The following is a 22,658-nucleotide window of genomic DNA, read 5'->3' on the forward strand; positions in this document are numbered from 1 at the left end:
AAAAATATCTGTTGTGTTGTTCCTAAGCAAGGCACTTGCTCAGGGACATTGTTGTAAATGCAGATATTTCTCATTTAACTTACCTGGTAAATTAAGAATGTTAAACAATTAGCTTTCTCTTTGCTATCTCTGTATAGAGAAATGCTTTTTGGTGTCATATGACATACCCTGAAAAGTATTTTTTAACATGTTTGGACATGAAATTCAATACTATTTAAAGATAAAGGTAATCTAATCTAACGAATTACACTGAAGGATTATACTTTGCAGTTATTTATTGATCAAAAATCTACAGAAATGCATTTTCATAATGCAGAAATAAATAAGCACACCTTTGACTGTAATATCTTAATTTTGCTGTGTCTTCAAATTGTCTGTCAGTCTCAATCAACTTGGAGTAATTTTTGCCCACTCTTCTTTACAGTACTACTTCAACTCTGTCATGATAGAGGGATTTCTTTCATGCACAGCCCATTTAAAGAGTTTGCAACTAGATAGGATTGAGATCTGAGCAGACTCGGCCATTCCATAGCCCTTAATTCCTTCTTTATGAGCCATTCTGTAGGCTTTGCTAGTTTGTTTTGAGTCATTGTCCTGTTGCAAGTGTCCTGTTCGTTTCAGCTTCAGATTGTTGACAGATGGCCTCACATTTTACTGTACAATAAGTAATTAATTGTTCATTCATTTTTACAGCAAAGCAGCCCCGAACAATAATGCCACCACCTCCATGGCTTATACAGTTGTACAAGTTGTATTTTTTGTTTTGTTTTTGCCAAACATGGCTTTTGGCATTAAGGCCAAATAGCATCACCTTTGACTCATCTGTACAGAGCACATTGTTAAAGTAGTTTTGGACACCCAGGTGTTGTCTGGCAAACGTTAGTCATGTCAGAAAGCACGAAAGTCTTCGTGCTTTCTGACCTCCCATGTAGGTCAAGATTGTGCAGTTTCTATCTGACAGTTGAATCATGCACTTTGAATTTGAAATTGATAGTGTCATGAGAGGCCTGTAGATTCCTCTGATGTAACCCTGGGTTCTTAAAGACTTCTAGAGGCATATTTAATTAAGCTCTTGGGCATAATTTGATGGCATTACCTGTCCTGTGTGGATTTCCAGTGGTCTGGTCTTTTCTCCATTTGTAGGTGATCTGTCAGACTGTATACTTCAAATTGCTTAACAATAGTTTTGCAACCTCCAAAGAATCATGGACATGTATTATCTTTCTTCTGAGGACCTCAGATAGGTCTTTTGATTTTGGCATGATGTGTTACCAGACACTCATACAATTTAGACCAAACCACACAAACTTTCTAATCTTTATGGTCCAGACTATCCCACGTTTCTCTGTAATTAGCACCTGTTTTGTTGTACCTGATTCAAATTTTAGCCATTATTGTGATGGTAAAGACATCTGCAATAAACAACAAATCCACAAATTTAAGTTGATCCGGAGCTGCCGCAACCTATAGGTGCATACAGTATGAACATAGTGCTTGAAGCATGTCTTTTACCCACCCTGATTGCCATGGAAATACATTTATAGCCACAACTAACTGTTTTTAGCGTTGCTGTATGGTGAAATTACTGTTAGTTTCTGATGGTTAAGGTAGGAGTATACTAACTTTTTAAGGAATTTATATTTCTGTTTATTTTCATTTCATTAATGGTTTCATCATAGATTTTTTGTGTGATTTAGATTGGGTTGCCTTTATCAATATATGTTGTTGGTATTTAGCACACATTCATGTGTCTAAATATATAACATAAACAACAACTTACTTTGGGGTGTACTTCATTTTTCACATAACTGTATTCATAGTAAAAAGAAATCAGGCATATATTTTAAATGATTATTTCCATAGCTACTGTAAATTCCATTTAGTCATTGTATAAAATGTGCAGTATGATTTTACCCAGAGGTGATCCTATCTGGCCTATCCCAGATGTGTGAAGTAACAGTGTCATTACCGCTCTTATTGTCTGTGGAATGCTGTAGAATGCATGCCTTCTGCTCCAGTAAACAACATTCCCTTTTCCCCCATTATGTAATTAAAAAGGATTCATTCACCGTGGAGACTGGAGCAGCGGTCTGCTCTCTTCCGCTTTCTTCAGCCTTCATGTTATACTACAGTATCTGGTGCTGTATGACCCACATTCAGACACCTATGTGTTGAGTCCTAAACCAAGTAAATCATATGTGGGAAGGATTGTGCTATACAATACACAGTACCCCACCGAAAAATGATCACGAAGGAGACCTTTTCTACATTTTTGATAGTTTATATATAATAGAATGTATTCATCACAATGTTTCTCATGTTACATCTTTGATTTGTGCTGTTGGCATGTTGTTGTTTTTTTGTCATTACTCTTGTTCTGCCCCAAGTCAGAAATTATGTGATTGGTTGCCTCAAATTTGAGGGCATCTTATAGGGCATCTTATTTTCAAACAGGCTGTGTGCTCTTACAGGATATTTGACAAGGGTTAGTGAGTCTCAGTTCCTTAAATGTCATCTTCAACTGGGATTTCAGATTTGGAAAGCAAGCTCCATGATTGAATTAACCAGTCACACAATTACCGCCAACTAGATTCCTGGTAAAGATCACTTACTTGCATTTTGTGTCTTGTCCTAGACCAGACTAGAGGAATAGGCAGTGTATTATTGTGACTTGGTAAGTTATTTCTATGATTTAATTGAGATGAGAACTGTAAGGCCTATAGATGATATTACAATATTTTTAATGGATGTGATTATTTATGTATACTTGTTAAACAGCATTAGAAAATGAACATTTAAATAACATATTTAACCTCATAAAGTGAATATTCACTTTATTCCAACATAACCATGAATGATGTAGGCCTTAACACTGCAATGTGGAGCTGGAATTCATCCATTGACAAATAGAAGTATCTCTTAACAAGATTCAGTACATTTTTGTGATTCAGAATGCCAACCAGTACATCAGGCTGTATGCTCCGCTGTCCCACAACACTGTTAAAATGTTACAATGTAGTACTGGGATGTACAAGGCTATGGAGTAATGTGTTGTGGGAGATGGTTGGTAGAGTAAGCCGATTAAGCCAATGTCCATCCCACGGGAATATCCCTCATCTTATTGGCTAAAGATGTTGGCAAGTTTTATGCATTGCTTTTGCAAATTTGGGCTTTAGTGTCTGGGAACGAGATTAAGTTAATTGTTATATATGTCAGATGACAACATTTTGAGAAATAACAAGAGAATGGTCAAGACCTCTGGAATACATAAACTCCTTTCATACTTGTTAGCTGTAATTAAATAAGGTATTTTAGATAACTTTTTTAAACGAGTAATCAGAAAATGGGCAAGGACTCCACTAGGAAAAGCTTGTTCCACTATTAAGGAGCGGAGAGAGAAGAGCTTTGTCTGGGCAGAGTGGGAGCTGCCCTCCCAAAGGAGTGGTACGGCCAAGAGACCAGAGGTGGCAGAACAAAGAGCCTGGGTCAGAATGCAGCATTTCAGCACAGCCTGAAGGTAGGGATTGGCATTTTCCCTTGCTGCTCCGTGGGAAATTGTAAGCTGAAGAGAGACCAACTGTCAGTCTTCCAAATAGTATAGATGCAAGTCTTATGTCTGCTCTGATAATCTAAATATGAAATCACTAGACGAAACGAAACCATTGCAAATAAAAATGAGGTGGAAAAAACCAACCAACCTCGGTGTGTCTAGTGCAGCTTACGGCTAAATGCTAATTCACTTGTGGTTCTTGTGTTCTGGTTCTTGTTGCAGGCAGTTTGGTTTGACCTGCATCAGAGGCTAACAGACACTGATGGCACAGCCAGCGCAGTAAGTAGCATCAAGAGCCTGGTAGGGGGGTACCACATGGCCGGGGCACTTTGGGGGATCCGCCACTCCACACCTTGCAACCCTTAGACATATCCGCATTCATAATCTCCCAGCATGCAGCAGGAATCACTGGCCTCTCATGTCCACCTCCTCTCCAAATAAAAGCAGCCCACAGGATTACTCCATTTTCTTTTTCATTCCGGTCATGTCTAAAAAGTAGCTTTTTGTCTCCCTGCAAGAGGAGCATGTGTGCGTAGTGATTCTTCTTCCAATCAGTGTAGTAAACTTCAGCAGTTGGAAGATTAAAAAAATTACAGAAAATAAATAAAGGACCCCCCTCATGGGTGGATCTTAGACAATGTTCAGTGTGTTGTCATGGTTCCATACTGACTAATGTTTCCTTATTAACAATTGTGTCAAAGTTTTAGGTGCATGAAAGTAAAACTGAAGCCATTTCTTTGGGTAGTAAGTGTTGTGGCGTGAACGTGCCCGCACTCCATGAATCAGTCGCACCAACGCCCCTGAGAGACAAAGCTGTTAATTTTCCCGAATCTTCCGGAAGCAGCCAGCATGGCCTGGCCCGCCATTTCATGCTGGCCTTCTACTGGGCCCTCTTTAGGGGAGGTGTGTAAGGGCTCCCAGAGAGCAGCTTGGGGCTGAGGCATAAAGTAAAGAGGTGATGGAAGATAAAACAAGCAAGGCAGCATGCTTTTTTTTTTTTTACAAATTAACACTACCCAAATGGCTTTAGTTTGACTTTTGCTCAGTGCTGTACACGAATCAATAATACATCACGATCCAGTAAAACATTATGGTCCAATTCAACAGCATGAACATAAACACGTGATCATAACAACATACAGTAGATTATCCATCCCTCAGCATACCCGTGTGACCCGTGGAGCCATTGGCCTAACGAGCTTTCACTCTGAAAGCAATGGGCGGAGTGCAGCTCACAGAGGGCCAATCAAAGGCCTGGTGGCTCATGTCTTTATTTAAGGATGGGCAGAGCTCTCCGGTCTCCTCTCGCTCCTGAGGTCCTTCTGCTGCGCTAAACTGGCAGCTGCTGAGTCTTGATCCTACCTCTGATTGGATCAAAGCAAACTGAATCATGTCTTTCCTCCTGTTAATCCTTGTCAGCATCTAGAGCTGTCACCTGTACTGAAAAACAGGATTAGAACCGGGTTCAGCTGTCAGCTGGTCTGGCCTGATTGGCCGCAGGTGAGTAGGGCTCACCTTAGTCAGATCAACAGGTTTAATTAAAGTGAAAGAGAGGCTGTGATCTTTCAACCCACTACTCTGATCAGGTTATCTCTTGATGTGAGCATTGCTGAATGCGAGGCATCTGCACAACATACTATATAAATAGAAATATTTGAGAAATGTTTTATAACAACCCCGTACACTTCAGAGGTGCCTGGTTTCACCATACACATTTGAAATTCCTCAAAATAAGCGTGGAGCACTAGGTGAATGGCTGAATTTCCCACAAATGGCAGTGCAAATTGGCCCAGAAGCAGCTGGGTTGGTAGTTAAGGCCTCGTCTTGCTGTAATCTACAGATTACTTTTTGGCTGGCCAGGCTGATGTTGCAAATATGATACCAAGAAACTGAGGGGCGTCGGGGATCGGATGAAGAAATTCCTTGAAATAGTTTACTGAGTCTACCTGATTGCAGCTCTCAATGTTCTGTATGGTATTTTCGAACTCATGCCGTACCATTACTGTATGTGTGGTATGCTGTGCTTCCTGATGCTAATGCCTCCCCCACAAAAAACAAATCATTTCAGTCTTGTTCCCTTCCTCTCCACACCCAGGTCACACAAACAGTATGAGACGCTCTTTGATATGCCCCAGTCTCTATTCAATTACCTGCTTCAAACGTACTGCGGCACAGCTAATGATGCGAAGCCTTCGGTTTTGCTGCCTCTTTTGAATGTCAGTAGACAAGCATTTCCATTTTACATATGATTGGCTACTTAGAAATTGCTGGGTATTGTAGATGGGTAACAATGTGGGAAAATATTAGGAGAACAGCGTGACTATTTTACTTTATTTACATGATACTGAGGTGTGGTGCAGTAACTCCAAAGTCAATGCAGATTTATTTTTGGTTTCACCCCACAGTATTTATCCTTCCATTGTCCAGTTCAGGGTGAAGAACCGTAGCTGGGACAGATCTATTATCTGACCTAAACTAAGACAGTAAAATGGACACAACATATATCACAGTGGTACTTCTAGTATACCGTTTTCATCCTGGGTGCAGCCGAGCAATAAACGGTTTCACCCACTCTCCAGTTGTTTGGCGCAGCATGGGAAACTTAACGGTTATTTGGCGATGATGAATCTGAGCGTCAGATGGAGTGAGCTACAGTTATTGCTAACTGTAGCCTTGTGAGAGTGACCAGTGCTCAAACACCCACCATCTCCATTGGGGGAGAGTCAAAGAGAACGCGTCACAAGAACACAGTGTATCTGTTGGGGTCAGCAGTTTCTTTCAGGGTTTAGAATGCAGTTTCACAGTAATGTTGATAGTCTGCTAGACCTTCCAGAGTGTTTTCAGTTTTTTCAGATTGGCTCAGATTGGCTGAATATAAATCACTGACCAATGTCGATACCATTGTGGCACGAGGACAACAGAAAGAGAGACTGGGAGAGAGAATTTTGGAGTCCTTGGAGAAAGATATGCAACCCGATTCTCCTATGGAGGGGAGAAGGTAAGGGATGTGTCGCTGTAGAAAGACAGTCACCCCTCTAGGAGATGTATGGTTATGTTATCAGCGCTCCTCCCATTTTGTCTCCCCGAGATAGAGCCAATTAATCGCGTTAAAGTAAAGCTGCATATGTAAATATATGTGAATTATTGTGTGTAAATGATTGAATGGTGTACTGAGTTCCGGTACTAGAGACAGATGGAGAGCATGGCTGGCTGAGGAAGGGGATATGGAGGCCTGGAAAGTCAGGGGTATTCCCCAGTTTCCATGGTAACAGTATAATTCTTTTATTGCTCTCATACTCTGTGGGTGACACATTCCGCTCCATACATACCAATAAAACATTTTAGTTTTTCCACATTTTACCAGAATTGTACTTTGTTGAAGTCAAAAAAACACAATAGTTTATACATACACAGTACGTTCCATTTGCATGCTCAGTGCTTCACTGCTCAGGCATGTCCGGTTCACATGAACATATAACATAATAACACATATATATAACTAGAACACATTAACTCCTTTTCTCAGCTTCTCTAAGCTCATATTAGCTATCTCCACAGGCCACCCATATTTTCTTGTTCCTCATATTTTCTGAGTTTCCTGTCACTTTATGGGCATCCCCAGAACCAGTGACTCCTATTGATGTTCATGCTGAGATTCGCAGTTAAAAGGAGCTCTACATTTCCAGATTTGTTAGAGGCACGTATTGTGTTGCTACAAAAAAGATTTAGGCACACAATTTAATCCATGATGGACATAGTCCTTATTTTGCACAGCCTACTAAACTCTGCATGTGCTGTCTTGTTAATAGTTGATAATATTATCCAACTGGAATGAAGAAGGAAATGTAAAACCAGTGCTTCGAGGTAGGATGTGTTCTGATTAAGGTTCTTAAGGTTTTATGGGTGAGTAGTATTCTAGCCGTTTGGATGGTTATGTAGTGTTCCTCATCGAGGATTGAGTATATTTTCATTTTTTTTGCCCAGTTATTGCCCAGGCCCAGAGGGATGATTACTGTGGTTTGGTCCTGTCAGACAGGAATTTCTAATGGCTTCAATTAGTTTTTATTCCTTCCATCCACTGAAGCACCACATGTTGGACTCAGCTAGTAAATAATGAAGAGAATTAACCAGTTGTAGATTGAAGCAATTTGGTTGCATAGCCAAGCTCAGTCCTTGTCATCACTAGTGCAATCATTTTAATGGTATAATTTAAATGGATGTCACCCATTCAGAGTAACACCAAATATCTCTATGGCTCATTCTACAGAGGTTTTGTACATTTGGTGTTGGAAAATAATTTTAATTTGCATCAGTAGACATACTACTCACACACTAACGTTTTCAGAACAGTGACTACATAGAGGTTACGCTAACCATGCACAGAAGTTAGCATTTTTTTTTACTTCTTTTACAAATGTGAACACATCAATGTAAGAGATTGATGATGAAATATAGAAAGATTGGATGCAGTCAGTTGAAGTTATTGTGTGTGGAAGTGCAGTTACTTTTTCCACACAGGTGCATTGGGTATTTTATTAAATTAAACTGTTATGTTATTACTCAACTGTTATGTTATTAGTTACAGAGGTTCCCTTTATCTAATATTAAGTTTTGGTCTATATATTTTTTTAATTTGAACATCTGAAAAGGGGGCTTAATACCGTTTGACTGTATTGAATCTAACCCTTAACCTTAACCCCAATCTTGACCCCAACCCTTATCCCTAACCCTTAACCTTACCCCTAACCCTTAACCTTACCCCTAACCCTTAACCTTACCCCTAACCCTCAATCTTAACCCTAACATTGGTTTATGACACTTATATTATACTTTGTCTTTGGACTTGTAAGGTGCTACAACACTTGGCACTCATTTTTCCCCAAGGTGCAGTAGAATTATTCAATTTAATCAGTGGTTACAACCCTGCCATTTGAAATGCCACATTTTGTGGGGAGATAATGCCTTCCATCAAATTACTGACTCTTCAGTAAAAGTAGCACAGCTGCAGAGCTTCTAAGAGTCTGTGAATGTATAAAGTGACTGTTACAGCTAAAGATGTCAGACTTAAACCTGAAGATAACACAATTCTTATGCAAATGATGCTTTGTTATGCAAATTCCATTATTATATACAGTAGGACCTACAATACTACAATACAACTTTATTAATCCCTGAGGGGCCATCCATTCAGGCATGACAGTGTGATTCAGAACAAACAGACAAGCACAATATAAAATAAATATGTATTAAGGCCAGATAAAAGTGCATTGTGCAATTTAAAAAACATGAAGTTCACAGTGGCCACCTATTGGTAGAAGACAAGAGACAGCACAGGCAGTGTGCAAGGGGAAGCAGATGGAACTGCAGATTGAGGACATAGGGGCTGTTCCCTAGGATGTCATAGGCCCTCTTGACTTACTGTTGAAAAAAATCTGGCTAGTATCTGAGAACCCTGTGTTTACAAAGGCTTTCTGGTAGTCCCTGTTCTTGAGAGCGATGTGAACCATCATGTGAGAGTGCAGTTATCTTTCATATGTCTGTAAAATACCCCCCATTAACATTATATGAAACTCTATTATCTGATCATGCCTGATTATCGTTTTACCATATCTGGTGGCAACGGACCTGACCACCAATCTGCAATGCCATGGTTACAGCATGTCAAGCCTTTCATAAGGGATTCCCGTCACAGGATTTAATGGATTATATTGTCACTTTCTCTGCTTTTTCTTTCTCTCATAACCTCTCTCACCCTTTCTCTTTCTCTCGCTGTTTCTCTCCTCCAGTCCTTGTACCTGATTCGCCAGGAGATGATGGTATCCCAAAAGCAGCTGGGAGACTTCTGTGAGGCCCTGAAACAGTATCTAAAGAATGTCTCTGCCCAAAGAGACTGCTTCCAGTGAGTGGAGATTTTTTAACCTCGTCATTGTCATCTCTTATCATATATCTTTTGTCAGCTCTGTGTGAGCATGTGTCTGTGTTTTCTCGATGACAGATGTATTTGCCAACTAACTTATTTGTGAAACTTTGCTCAGGCAATATGAGACTGACAATCCTGGGACCTCTCCACTAAAACCTTGACCTCTATACTACAACACTGACCTCTGTATAATAGCAGTGGGCTCAGGGGAGGGACCATCTCTCGCAGAGAGCATTAATAAAAATGATAAATAAAGAGGCAAGATAAGTCAACAATACATTGGCCTTGGTTTAGGTAGATCATGTGAGTCAGTGCTGTTGAGTGCAGATTTCTGATATTTAAGACTTTATCTGGCAAAGAAAGGATGTGCTGGGGACTAAAGAGGCAATGAGACCTGTGAGAGGTGTCTGTCCATCCGCTGGATAAACCTGTTAGTCACGCTGTTCTCCTCTGCCTCTCCACAACAATCATCAACCAGCAGCAATCTCCATGGGACAAAGGACCATGGAGTGGAAAACAGGGTTGAGCAGATTAGAGAAAGCTGGGTTTAAGATGAGAAAACCTCTCAGATCTTCTTGCTCAGAGGTAATGTGTCACAGTCTACCATAACAATACAAACTCCAAATATAGTCATGTGGTAAAGTAAGTACACTCGCTGAAAATTGAATTTTGGACAGATGTATACTTCAACACTATTGACTAATAATGGTAGCCTAAGTTATCAAATGACAGAAATATTAAACTTTGCAATTATTTATTCTACACAAATCTACAGAAATTCATTTTTTATACAGTAGAAAAAAAGAATACACCCCCAGCTTCAATAGCTGGTGTTGCTCCCTTTGACTGAAATAACGCATTTCAAAAGGATTATGATCTGGGCTTTGACTAGACCATTCAATAACTCTCAATTTCTTCATTATGAGCCATTAAGGTGTGGGTTTGCTGGGTTTTTTTTGGTCATTGTCCTGTTAAAAGGTTCATGTTTGGTTCAGCTTTTTGTCAGATGGCCTCACATTCTCCTCAAGAGTTATCTGGTAGAATATGGAATTAATGGTTGACCCAATGAGTTGGTCAGGCCCTGAGGCAGCAAAGCAGCCCCAAACCATAATGCCACCGCCTCCAACCTTTGGTAGAAGATTAAATTAGATTAGTTTCAACTTTATGGTCATTGAACAAGTACAGTACAATGAAATGCAGTTATTTAACCAGAAGTAAAAAATAGAAGAGGGCAGAAAATGTACAAGTATTAAGTATATGTATATTACAAGTGGAACATATAGATGTGCAATGAAGGCAAATAGAGAAGGGCAGAAAATGTAAAAGTATTAAGTATAATGTATTTTACAAGTGGGATAAATAGTTGTGCGGGTACAAATGGCAATTATAAATGGCATTCTAAATGTCCAAATGAGGCAAATCGAAGGAGTAAAGTAGCATGTGCAACCGGAATGAAAATAAGATATAAGGTTCTTCTGTTAAAAGATAGTGTTGTTTTTTTGCCAAACATGGTGTCTAGAATTGCAGCCCAACAATTCCACCTTTGATCATCTGTCCAGAACACATTGTTCCAGTCTTTAACCAGGTGTTGCCTGGCACATGTCATTCCTATTCTTATTTGAGAGCTGAGTCTTCTTCCTTCCTGACCTCCCATGAAGGCCAAGAATGTGTAGTCTCTGGCAGTTGACTCATGTACTTCGATATTGGTTAATGCAAGAAAAGCCTGTAGATCCTTTGATGTTACCCTGGGGTTGTAAGAGACTTCTATGAGAATCTGTCGGTCAGCTCTTGGACTGAATTTGTAGATTGCCAGTGGTCTAAATTTTTCTCCATTTGTAGATGATCCGTCGGACAATGGACCGATGTACTTTGAATTGCTGGGAAATGGCTTTGTAACCCCTCCCAGGTGAATGGGCATCAATAATATTTCTTTGAAGGGCCTCGGTTAGGTCTTTTGATCTTGGCATGATGTGTTACCACACACCCCTATGGTTAAGATTAAACCAGACCAGGTGTAATCATTATGGACATAGCCTACAGTGAACTCTTTTTAGCACTGTGCTGTGTTATAGTTACTGCCTTGCGTCATTTTGAAACCAGGGTTTAAATCCTGCTTGTGGATCAGCCTAGGGGTCCCACGGAGTGAGGTGCAATTGGCCAGCACTGTCCAGTTTTGGGGGGTTACTAAATAGTGAGTAAAATGTATTTTATGAAGCCCTTTTAACATCAGCAAATTTCACAAGATGAAAAGTAAAAAATATGGTTGCTTGACTTTTTATACTCTAGCGACTCCTTACGGCAGCCTGGGCACCTATGAGTTAATTAAGGTAGAAGGCCAGAGATTGCATTCCTTCCGCCGCAGAAGTATTCCAGTATAAACTTCCTGGTTGAGCGAGCAGTGATAAGAACAAGAGCTACTAATCATGTTTCTAAAATATATGTGAAGAAAGCATAGAATGAATGACACACAAAGACTCTCCCACTGTCCAAATCTTTAGTTTGGATGGACACTCGCACACGGACTTGGTTTCAAAGTGATTGTGGAGCATCGCACAGCAGCCGCTCGTCAACTAAAACAATGCAGTGGTCAAATATAGATGTTACTTCAGACAGAGAACTGCCAATCTTAATGAAAGCATTAACCAGGTCAATACAATGTGTCAGAAGTCTCTCCAGATGGGAGCTCCTGTCAGATGGAAGCAATCATAAAAACCAGCACATCCAGTAGAACTGTTCTAACGCCCTAAAGTCCTGAGGCACTAGTTAGCTGTCTGAACCACTACTGCCCCCCAGTGTATAGTACGAGGATTGGCAGGAGTGAGTAAAAAATAAATACTATTACTATACTATTAATCATGGTATAATAGTGTATTCTTAGAAGTCTTTCACATCTGTAACAGTGTTACTTATTAACATCTACTCACTATATTCCAATAGGTGATGGTTCTCTAGTGTTTACGGCCCATATCTACTTCTCCCACTCTGTCGCTCTCTCTCTACTCCAATATGTGGTTGTCTAATGTGTACTGCCCATATCTAACTCTCTGTCTTTATCTCTCGATCTCTTTATTTCGGTCCTCAGTGTCACTGCAGTGCGGCTACCAGATGGGCTGTCCTTCGTGGTGTATGAGTTCTGGGACGGAGAGGAGGAGTGGAAAAAGTAATTCCTAGATATGTGACCAATTTGAACTCCCTTCAAGTCAGTCATCCCTTCCATCCCCCATATTTCCTGACCCCTTGACACTTTGGCTTTCTTATAATTCCATAGGTCCAATTCCCTGAGCATAGGGAATCAATAATGCACAACATTTTCATATATTACATTTAGGTGTTTCCATTTATCAACCTCTATTTTGTAAGCAAAAGACTACAAAAGAGCCATCATGGCTTAGTGTTTCTGTTTATCTGTATTTTTATTTGGTTATTTGGTGTAAATGTATCACAACATTTGTGTCTACATACATGGACGTGCCAGTCTGATCTCACAGCCTTCCACCTCTGTCCCCAGGCACCTCCAAAGTGCATCCTGCAAGGCATTTCAACATGTTAAGGTGGACACTTTGTGCCAGCCCGAGGCTGTGTCTACTGTTGCGGTACCAGGTTAGTCTCTGGAGAGAGCTGGGACAGAGTAGTGATGCTGTTGGCACAGAGCCATTTATCTTCTGTGATGTGGATGAAATTATTATGTAGAGCAGAAGTCAGCACAAACAGAGACCTTTGTGTGTGTGTGTGTGTGTGTGTGTGTGTGTGTGTGTGTGTGTGTGTGTGTGTGTGTGTGTGTGTGTGTGTGTGTGTGTGTGTGTGTATATTTTATATCCAATATCTCGTTAGAGGTCTTGCAGCGTTTTAAGGCAATTTTCAATTGAGCCAACATCTGCAACCTCTACTGTGAATGATTGTCTCTGCGAACATTGCCTTTAAAAGCTGCAGAGCCTATAACCCATAGTCTTTGCCCTGAAAATGAATAGCATTTAACATGAATGGTGTTTATGCAGAGTTATCAGGCGTAACATTGAGCTGAGCAGCACTAGACCTCAGTGTGATTGTGCAGTTTGTGTTTTAACTGAGCTGAGCAGCACTAGACCTCAGTGTGATTGTGTAGTTTTTGTTTTAACTGAACTCTTTCCCGCTAGCCGCCTGGTGCAGCCTGAACAGAGACTGATGGAGGTGGGGCTGTGTCGCCTGAGCCCGCAAGTCCCCCATCCTTAGCTCTCCTTCCTTACCCTCCCCCCTTACTCACCCTCACAAACCCTTTCTCTCTTTTGTATGTACATGTTTACACAGTGTCTGTTGAATATAGACAAAATGGAAGGCATCAATTGCAGTGAATATTGAACAGTGCATTAAAGCGAGATTCCCTCCATCCGGTGCATTTCTCCATCGTATCGTTCACCCTCATGTCATGTTAGAAACGAGGTGAGCAGTAACTTGCTTTTTGAGCTCCTGTGCATGTCATCCATTTTGACTAAAAGACATGAACCTGCTGCTGCTAATGACAGTAACATTACAACTGTCTTTATCAAACAGTTAAGGTCATTTTTTTCCTTGTTGTGTTAAGAGTACATGTATGAATCAGCAATTGATATATTAGCTGTCTGGTAAAATGATATGAAACATGTTCTATTATATTTGTATTGATGTCTTTAGTGATACAGTGCAAAATTCCTCAGAAGAAATGGAAGAAAAGCAGCAGAATGTGTGGTTTGCTGCAGATATTTCCCCTATTTGAACAACTCGATCTGAAGCCTTAAACATCAGCATATGGTTGAGGTTATAAGTGGATACATAGGTATGATTTCCCATGAACGCATAATGATTAGCTGTTAAACATCTGACGCCTCACATTATAATCACAATGTTCATTGCAATTGAGCAAAAAGGTAAATAATGTTTCCCATGCCTATCAAACAAATAATGGTAACATCAAATCAATCAGACTGTTCTCCCACCAACCCCATTAGGAGAACCTCTTGTGCTTATCTAGGAACATAACGTTTCCAAACCTCACCACCCTGAAATTCACATACTCAGAGACCCAGTCCAAAGCACACTGTAAATTATTGGAATATTGGAATTAAAAGTATTTAGTATGAAAGTAAAAAGTATTCAATTATAAAAGTTTTATCTGTTAGAATTAATGTACAAAACATTTTATTTTAGAGCGTGAACTCTTTCACCCACTTTACCATGTACTGTTTTAGTTTTTCCTGTAAGCACATGAAGGTGGTGGGAAGCTTGTCCCTAACAAGTGAGGGAATATTAAACCCTCCCTCCCCAAGGATCAGATTCTCAGATTTTCTCAGATAATATCATTTAAGTAACAAAGACTATCCTTGTGCACTGTAAAAATGAAACTGTTCCTCTACTTGCCTTTGTTCATAATTAGGACCACCACTGAAATGGAATGAACTCATCTCAAGTTCAACTCTGGTGCTAGGCCACTCTTTACTTTACGTTGAGATAACCTGGGACTTCTCAGTGTAAAAGCACCTGTGATGATAAATAATGAATAGCACGCCTTGGGCTTTATATTAACCTCAGCATCAGTATTACAGAATGGGACACAGCATGGCTCCCTAGGTGTATTAGGGTAATTTTACTGGAAAGTTTTTCTATTTTATCCATAGCCTCTTAGGATCTGTATGAATAGGTCAGAGCCAGGCAAAATAAAATCCAATACTATTTCTGTAACATTCCTGACTGTTTCCTAAACTGTGCAACCAATTTCTTTTATCCCTATCCCTTACTTGAGTGCATGTTACAAAGAATGTCCAGTAACATATTTGCCGTAGTATTTAGCCATGCTACTTTCAATGGGTTTGTGCATTTCCTTTTTTTTTTTATATAGTAGTCCTAGAAAGGACAGATCATATAAAAATATATAAATAGAAAAATGACCTACAGAATGAACATTCACTTTTATGGCAATGTTTAATTAAATCCTAATTCTTATACTTATGTATGTTTCCGTAAATGGCTTTCTCTCTTTGAGTGTAGAGACTTATTGCAGGGATGCAAGTACAATATTTCGTCTTCAAACTTTGTTGAAATTCTAGATCATGTAGAGTGATGCAACTCAATAAAATGGTAATACTGAAATTCACCATGACTCTGTTGATTTCTTGTCATTGCATATTTCTTATAAAACATTTTATTCAGTGTAATGACACATTGACATAAGGTATGTACACACAAGGCTAAGCTTGAGCATAGCAATGGGAAGTAGGGGTGTTGGGGGTGCTACCCTCCCGCTCTGCCCCCAAAGCAGGTTCAGCACCCGCTGATGAGATTCCATCAAGACACGTCTTTTCTCCTTCCAATTCCATTTCGCGATCAAACACACGCCCATAAGCGGCCACCAGGGGCAAGGCGGTGCATTTGCAGGCAAATTCGCGCCGGAACAGTGGAAATCCACCGTGAGGTTCAATTCCTGACGGCTTATGCGCATGCTCATTATTTCTTTCTTTTGAATAATAAGCAATAGATTGATTTTGGGAGGCGGATAGGGTGTATTGACTGATCAAAAAACTCATACAAATGACGGTAACCCATATCGGCCCATTATGTAGGGGAAGAAAATACAGATTTGCATTAAATGTTTTGTTTTAGCTCTGGGCTACTTCCCCGGGCAAAAAAAATTATGGTCATGCAAATAAAAAAAATTATACATCCAACTTTGAAGTATAGTGGTGGATCTGGGATGGTGTGGGGCTGTTTTGCTTCCAAAGGCCCAGGAAAGTTACATGGCATCATGGACTCAGTTACCAAGAGATTTTTAAGCAAGATCTGTCTGCCTCTGCCAGGAAGATAAAACTGGGTCATCATTAGATATTCCTGCAGGACTATGATCCAAAGCACTTCTCCAGATCCAAACAAAAATGACTCGCTGACCACAAAATCAAGCTTTTGCACAACCATCCCAATCCCTTGACTTAAACCCGGGGGAAAACCTGTGGGTTGAGGCCAGAACGGAATGTGGAGGGCCTAGAGAGATTCTGCATGGACTCAGAAGGGTCTCTGAATCTTCCCTCTGTGTTCTCCCACCTCATCAAACGTTACAGTAGAACACAGTGTTACTTCATCAAGGGAAGGGTGCTAAATGCAAGGGTATCAGTAGATATAGATAACAGATTTATTAAGAACTTTTTTGTCAATCAATCAAGCTGATTAACAACAATATTTTTTCATAGACTTTAGCTTATCTTTACCAATTGTTAAGGGCATTGTACATTCTTCAGCTACCATATGATGCAAATCAGTTGTTTACACTCTGCATATCCCTGCTTTGAAAATCCTTGGCACAACTTTCAAATTTCACTATGATTCTTACCATGCAAGAAATGCAACCTTTAACACGTTGAACATGGTGCTTTTTAACTCACTTTTAAGGGACTTCCCAAAACATGTAACTACTTTAACATGCTAATATTGTCTTTGGCATTAAAAATGGGAAGGGGAGACAAGGGGAAGTGAACAACTTGTTTACATTTAGTTTTTTAAACATTTTACAGAAAGTCCTCAATGACACCATCTAGTGAAACCAGATTCTGGGCACAATAGTCCTATCTATGTCTACGGATAGATGGTATTGAAAAGCTGCATGATTGCGACAGTGGTGCTCTGTCCAAAGATGAAGGCTCCACAGATAAGAGTGATCATTCCCCACGTTGTAAGGACCACCCTGAGAGTAAACAGAGGAGGGATATTGAGGAAATATACAGCGGACATGGAAGAAATATGGTTTAATTAGTTTTCATGATTGGTTTAAACTCACCTTGTTTGGATTGATACTGGCTCTGACTGCATTGCAAACACTAGACATAGTCCTGCAGACAAGCAGATTTAGCAAGCTTAGATAATTAGCCGTGTCGGTTTGCTTCGCATCCAATGGCATGGGAGAGAGGCTGTGAAAGCGTTGCCCCACCTGGGAAGATGAAAATGAAAAATGCGCTGATTCCTCCAATGACGCTGATAACTTTGCTGATATCTGGGACGAACATGGCAATGAGGAGGGTGACGGTAATCCAGGCTACTGTCAGCACAACGCGGCTACGGTTCTCATATGACTCCGTCACCACATGGAGGCGCTGACGGAAACTCAGCAGTGGGTCCTGAATCACTGACCTGTGTGTAGAAATGCATAGACACTGTTCGGTGAGACTCACTGGGTCAAATTTGCCAACAACGTCTTTAGTTTGGCACGTGTTCTGAACGTATGGCCAATAAATCAAATTTCTGTTGAACTGCTATTACTAAAGGGAGCATGTCACTATTTACGCATGCTCTATTATTTAAATGCTCTACTATTTAAATGCTCTACAGCAATCCTGTTACCTTCCAAGCAGGAGGATGATGGGGTAGATTGTGATGATGGAGACACCAAAGAGCAGCCTGGCAATGATCATAAGTACATCATCCCCAGCGTATGACATGAGAATATCTGCTGCAACGTCCTTGTCAAATGTCAGGTATCCATAAACACCTGAAACAGACAGCCGGGGGAAAGACTTTACATACTGTAAATTGGTATGGTTGCTGTGTTCACTACAGTCATTTGATGTGATCAGAAAGGGATTAGTGTCACCAGTTAGAGAATAAATGACCAGGCAGAAGAACATGGACATCACAGAGATAAACACCCAGTGGGAGAGCTTCTTGTTCTCCATGCTGCTGTAGATGGCGATGCAGGCCTCGTGACACTGGAACACAGGATAATAGAACATAGCAGGCTCAGAACGCGAAGCCCTCTCCTGTTCCACATACAGAAATGAGCCCTAATGCTTATTCATTCCAGAGTCCAGTTAGTTTTGATGTGAGGTACAAAGCCATCTATAGTAGGGTGCCCCACAGCTCTTAGTAGTCTAATTCATTGTTGTGAAATGACACAAGCTACCAATTCTATGTGCTGTGCACAGAAAAAGAAGGCTATCCTACATTTACTAAATAAAAATGTTCTGACATCCACCTGCTTTCAGGACACCCATTATTCCTAATGTTTCTCCATGTCAGAAATCAGACTGTGACTGAAGATGTTCAGGAAGCTTGGCGTTGTTTGAGCATATCTTCCATTTTATAAACTTTTCATAATACACCCCCCTCCCCCACCCCTTGAACACTGGCTATTCATAAGATTAAAAAACTTATAATGACCATAATAATAATGAAAATATTTTCCAATTCCCTACCACTCTTACCCAGGAAAAAGTCTTTATCAGAGAACCAGCTCTGTTTTGTCATCTTAAAGAGTAGGTTAGCCGAAAGCTCTGTTGGACAATGATGACCTTTTAAGACAGCTCTTCAACTGACCAGAATACGGGGTAAATGCCAGACCTAACCATTGGCTTTATAAAGAAAACAATCTAAATTCATTAGTAACCAGAATGATTGAAGCCATACTCACCTGAAAGCCAAAGCAGATGGTAGGGATGACACTGAACATCGAAGCCCAAGAGCTTCTTCTACAGAGACAACAAGAAGACTTAGGGAGGCTGTCTAAAGGGCCTTCAACAGTACCTGTTCTGACCTTTGATTTAATATCAGTCTATTACAGTTTATCTGTAGATCACATTTACATTACAATGTGGACTTCACACTCAATCAAAATATGGATAACATTTAAACTACCTATAACAAGAGCAGAATGGACAGAATGTTTAGAACACATGTATCACATACCAGATCAACCATATACAGTGGATATAAAAAGTCTACACACCCCTGTTAAAATGCCAGGCCTGTAATAAAGACCTGTCATAGAGACTAATCATACAGGCCGGTTACAAATACCTGTCATAGAGACTAATCATACAGGCCGGTTACAAATACCTGTCATAGAGACTAATCATACAGGCCGGTTACAAATACCTGTCATAGAGACTAATCATACAGGCCGGTTACAAATACCTGTCATAGAGACTAATCATACAGGCCGGTTACAAATACCTGTCATAGAGACTAATCATACAGGCCGGTTACAAATACCTGTCATAGAGACTAATCATACAGGCCGGTTACAAATACCTGTCATAGAGACTAATCATACAGGCCGGTTACAAATACCTGTCATAGAGACTAATCATACAGGCCGGTTATAAATACCTGTCATAGAGACTAATCATACAGGCCGGTTATAAATACCTGTCATAGAGACTAATCATACAGGCCGGTTATAAATACCTGTCATAGAGACTAATCATACAGGCCGGTTATAAATACCTGTCATAGAGACTAATCATACAGGCCGGTTATAAATACCTGTCATAGAGACTAATCATACAGGCCGGTTATAAATACCTGTCATAGAGACTAATCATACAGGCCGGTTATAAATACCTGTCATAGAGACTATCATAAAGACATGTCATAGCAACCTACCATAAAGAGCTGACATAGACATGTATCATTAAGAACATTTATTAAGACCTATTATAAACTAACCATTCACCTTATTGTACCGGATTATGTAACAAAGACAGATGAATAACTTAAAAGGTGGGTTAAAAATAAGTGTGATTACAAGCACTCACCCAGTACTATACAGAGGTGATAGATGCATCTCACTGTCAACTCGTGTGTGATATTTCACAATGATGGCAACTGTTAGGTATGTAGCCGCGAGAGTACCTAAAATACTTAAAAGACAGGGAAAGTGTTGAGTTTAACATGAGATGAATACAGTAGTACCAGCCCATACAATTCCAGTGTTCTGCATCAGGTAGCCTGGTTTCTATGAAAGGATGTGGTACCCTGACTAAAAATGACTCACCTGATGTACTTCTGAATACTGATTTCTTTAGAGATGGAGAGAGGGAGGATGAAGAAGACACACAGGAGAATGAGGACAAAATGCGGGTCTGTGTACCAGTGGTTGGGCATGTCTGCTTCAGGCAGTCCAGTTATCAACTCATACAGAGAGATGCACACTGAAACACAGACACACAACCTCATGAACCGTGTAGCAGATATCTGATGTTGAAAATCTACATCAGGGCTCTTCAACCCGCGTTGTGGAGAGCTAATGACCTGATTTAACTTCTCATCCAACTATTTATTGTAATTATTAGTTTGCTAGACTACGGCTGCAGAGAAACCCTACAGGACAGAAACACTCCACGAACAAGGTTGGAAAGACATACATTATCATCCTTTTATAATCATAACATAAAGAGGGAACAATAATTCACATGATTTCAAAGGCTAGAGGAGACTTGGTTATGAAACGATAACATAATCCAACAGGAGGTAGTCTGGGAGTTACGTGGTCAAGGAGGTGACTCACATTTCTCCAGCTGGTCCGACACTATGACCAGGAAGGCCACGGAGATCATGAAGAGGTTAAAGACAAAGACAACCTCACAGAGCTGCCCGATGGCAGGCCCACAAACGTCCTTAACCACAGCCTGGTATGTGTTCTGACCACTGATGGAGGAGGAGTAGCCCAGAATCACCAGCCCACTGATGAGGAACAACAGGGACACCTGGGGTGTAAGAAAGATGAACATGCAATCAAAATGTAGGCGAGCTGGAGAACAGAGACGCCAGTGAGCAGAGTTAGAGAGCAGACCACGAGGTTAACGCAGATGAGAGTAAGAGAAAAAGTGTGTTAAAGAAAGGTGATATACAGTATATTATTCAGTGTTTTAGTTATTACAGCAGTTAGTGAGCATACAAATAATAACAGAGATGAGGGGGAAGTGAAGACAGTGTACACACAGATTCTGATGAAGAATATGTATGTCTAGCCTTCCCACAACTATAAATATATTAGGCAAAAACCCGCCAAAAGGCATATCGACCTTTCTCAAACGAATTCCCACTGAAAGTTGATCTGTGCAGTAAATCATTACTTTGAATTTAAAATGTTACATTGTTGTATCAGGGACATCAAAGACACTAACCATTTCCACGGCGACTGCGGCATGAATTCCCCCAGCTTTGGCAAAAGCCCAAGGGAAATTGAGAAGTCCTGCACCAAGTGCAGATTTTAGCATGATGAGAATTGCTCCCATAGATCCTAGTCTTGGGCCATCCGTACTCAGCGTGGGCTTGGCCAGCAAGCTGATGCTTTCTCTCGCTAACTCCTCCATGCTCGGCCAGACTTGCTCCAAACACGCAAAAAATGTCTCTGACTCCTGCCAAACGATGGGTTCAAATAAATCTGCTCAAGAAATGGAGAACTGGAAAGTAGGCTGGATCAAGGCGATGATAGTGGCTGTCTCCAAGATTTCTAAGCGATCTTAACAACGCTCAACTTTTTTAAAATTCACAATGGTCCCCCTTTGTGAATGAACACAGGTACCAACCACAAGTGCCCAATATTCACTCATTTAGATTTGTGAATGACCCAGGTTGACAATACAAATAATTAGACCGCTTTTGTCCCTCTTAGTTCTCCCATCCCTAGACAGTCTACTTCAGTTTAACCTACTGCATCTGGAGAACATGTATCAGTACATGGCTTTGAATCCAGTCTGCTGCTCATTCAGAAATAATGTTCTCCTCCCTGTCACTGCTATATATGGATAACTTACCCTCAGTCGGCATTTTCTCCTCGTGTTTGATGTCTGCAAGCTGATAAAGCCTGGATGATGTTGTATGGTTGTAAAGAAATTCTTTGGTGGGTGCGGGTGGCTTAATGGCATGGTGGGGTAGCCTTTAGGTATTGGCTTGCTTCCTGTCACATTACGAGATGTCAGCAGGGGAAATTGTTGGCTCCTTTTTCTGGCGTCTGGGAACCTTCCAAGGGAAAAGGGGCCATGTGACCTTGTTTAAGACAAGATTTTTAAAATCCACTTAACGACAGATAACTGGTCACAGGGTCAGTTCCCATGTTCTCCAGGTAATTAGCATCCATTGTGGGCTGTCATCCGAGAGGGACCAGTGACATTTTCACAGGCTATTCTCCCCCATTAAAAGTGGATCAGGCTGGGGTTTTAGCAGGACCGCCCAGCCGCTCCATCACCTTTAATGGAATTAACCCACTTCACAACAAGAGGGCAGCTGAGTGGGAGACCAGGAGACTGGTGCTCAGTCAACTACTCTGATGGGATTTGAGGCAGGCTACAGTGGGATGGGGAATATTAGCATATCCAGCATCGCTGGCTGTTACAAAAACCACTTCATCCAATTTAGGAGTTTCTAACACCAATAGAGATGAACAAACAGGAGGGGTATGACTGTGGGGTGGTG

General features: G+C 40.6%; 2 protein-coding genes across 3 annotated transcripts in view; one reads left to right on the forward strand and one right to left on the reverse strand.

Moving 5' to 3' along the window:
* necab2 (N-terminal EF-hand calcium binding protein 2) overlaps window positions 1-15,311 on the forward strand; it is a 94,498-nt gene extending 79,187 nt beyond the window's left edge. Inside the window, exons 9-13 of one of the 2 annotated variants that reach the window (XM_013138979.3) lie at window positions 3,773-3,829; window positions 9,337-9,449; window positions 12,553-12,630; window positions 12,979-13,070; window positions 13,604-15,311. In XM_013138979.3, the coding sequence (XP_012994433.1) occupies window positions 3,773-3,829; window positions 9,337-9,449; window positions 12,553-12,630; window positions 12,979-13,070; window positions 13,604-13,632 (369 nt within the window). In that variant the 3' untranslated portion in view covers window positions 13,633-15,311. The remainder of the gene's footprint in view (window positions 1-3,772; window positions 3,830-9,336; window positions 9,450-12,552; window positions 12,631-12,978; window positions 13,071-13,603) is intronic. The other variant, XM_013138980.3, reaches the window with a different exon arrangement.
* A 349-nt stretch (window positions 15,312-15,660) lies between these two features.
* On the reverse strand, window positions 15,661-22,280 carry slc38a8a (solute carrier family 38 member 8a). The gene is made up of 11 exons (XM_034288152.1): window positions 22,001-22,280; window positions 21,368-21,601; window positions 20,749-20,947; window positions 20,236-20,392; window positions 19,997-20,101; window positions 18,871-18,928; window positions 18,055-18,169; window positions 17,805-17,952; window positions 17,395-17,594; window positions 17,245-17,296; window positions 15,661-17,151 (listed from the first exon to the last, which is right to left on the reverse strand). Exons 1-11 carry the CDS (start codon window positions 22,109-22,111, stop codon window positions 17,043-17,045), a joined length of 1,488 nt encoding a protein of 495 aa, XP_034144043.1. The 5' UTR covers window positions 22,112-22,280; the 3' UTR covers window positions 15,661-17,042.
* Window positions 22,281-22,658: the final 378 nt, after the last annotated feature.

The sequence above is a fragment of the Esox lucius genome, chromosome 19, assembly GCF_011004845.1.
Source record: "Esox lucius isolate fEsoLuc1 chromosome 19, fEsoLuc1.pri, whole genome shotgun sequence".
Lineage (NCBI taxonomy): Eukaryota > Metazoa > Chordata > Actinopteri > Esociformes > Esocidae > Esox > Esox lucius.

Bases quoted from the DNA above. Each gene is read 5' to 3' on its own strand.
- slc38a8a (XM_034288152.1), bottom strand. From the start codon at position 22,111: ATGCCATTAAGCCACCCGCACCCACCAAAGAATTTCTTTACAACCATA. The intron at 20,948-21,367 runs GTTAGTGTCTTT...CTTACACCCCAG, and splicing joins CCGCAGTCGCCGTGGAAATG to GTGTCCCTGTTGTTCCTCAT. The intron at 20,393-20,748 runs GTGAGTCACCTC...TCTGTGTTTCAG, and splicing joins GTCGGACCAGCTGGAGAAAT to TGTGCATCTCTCTGTATGAG.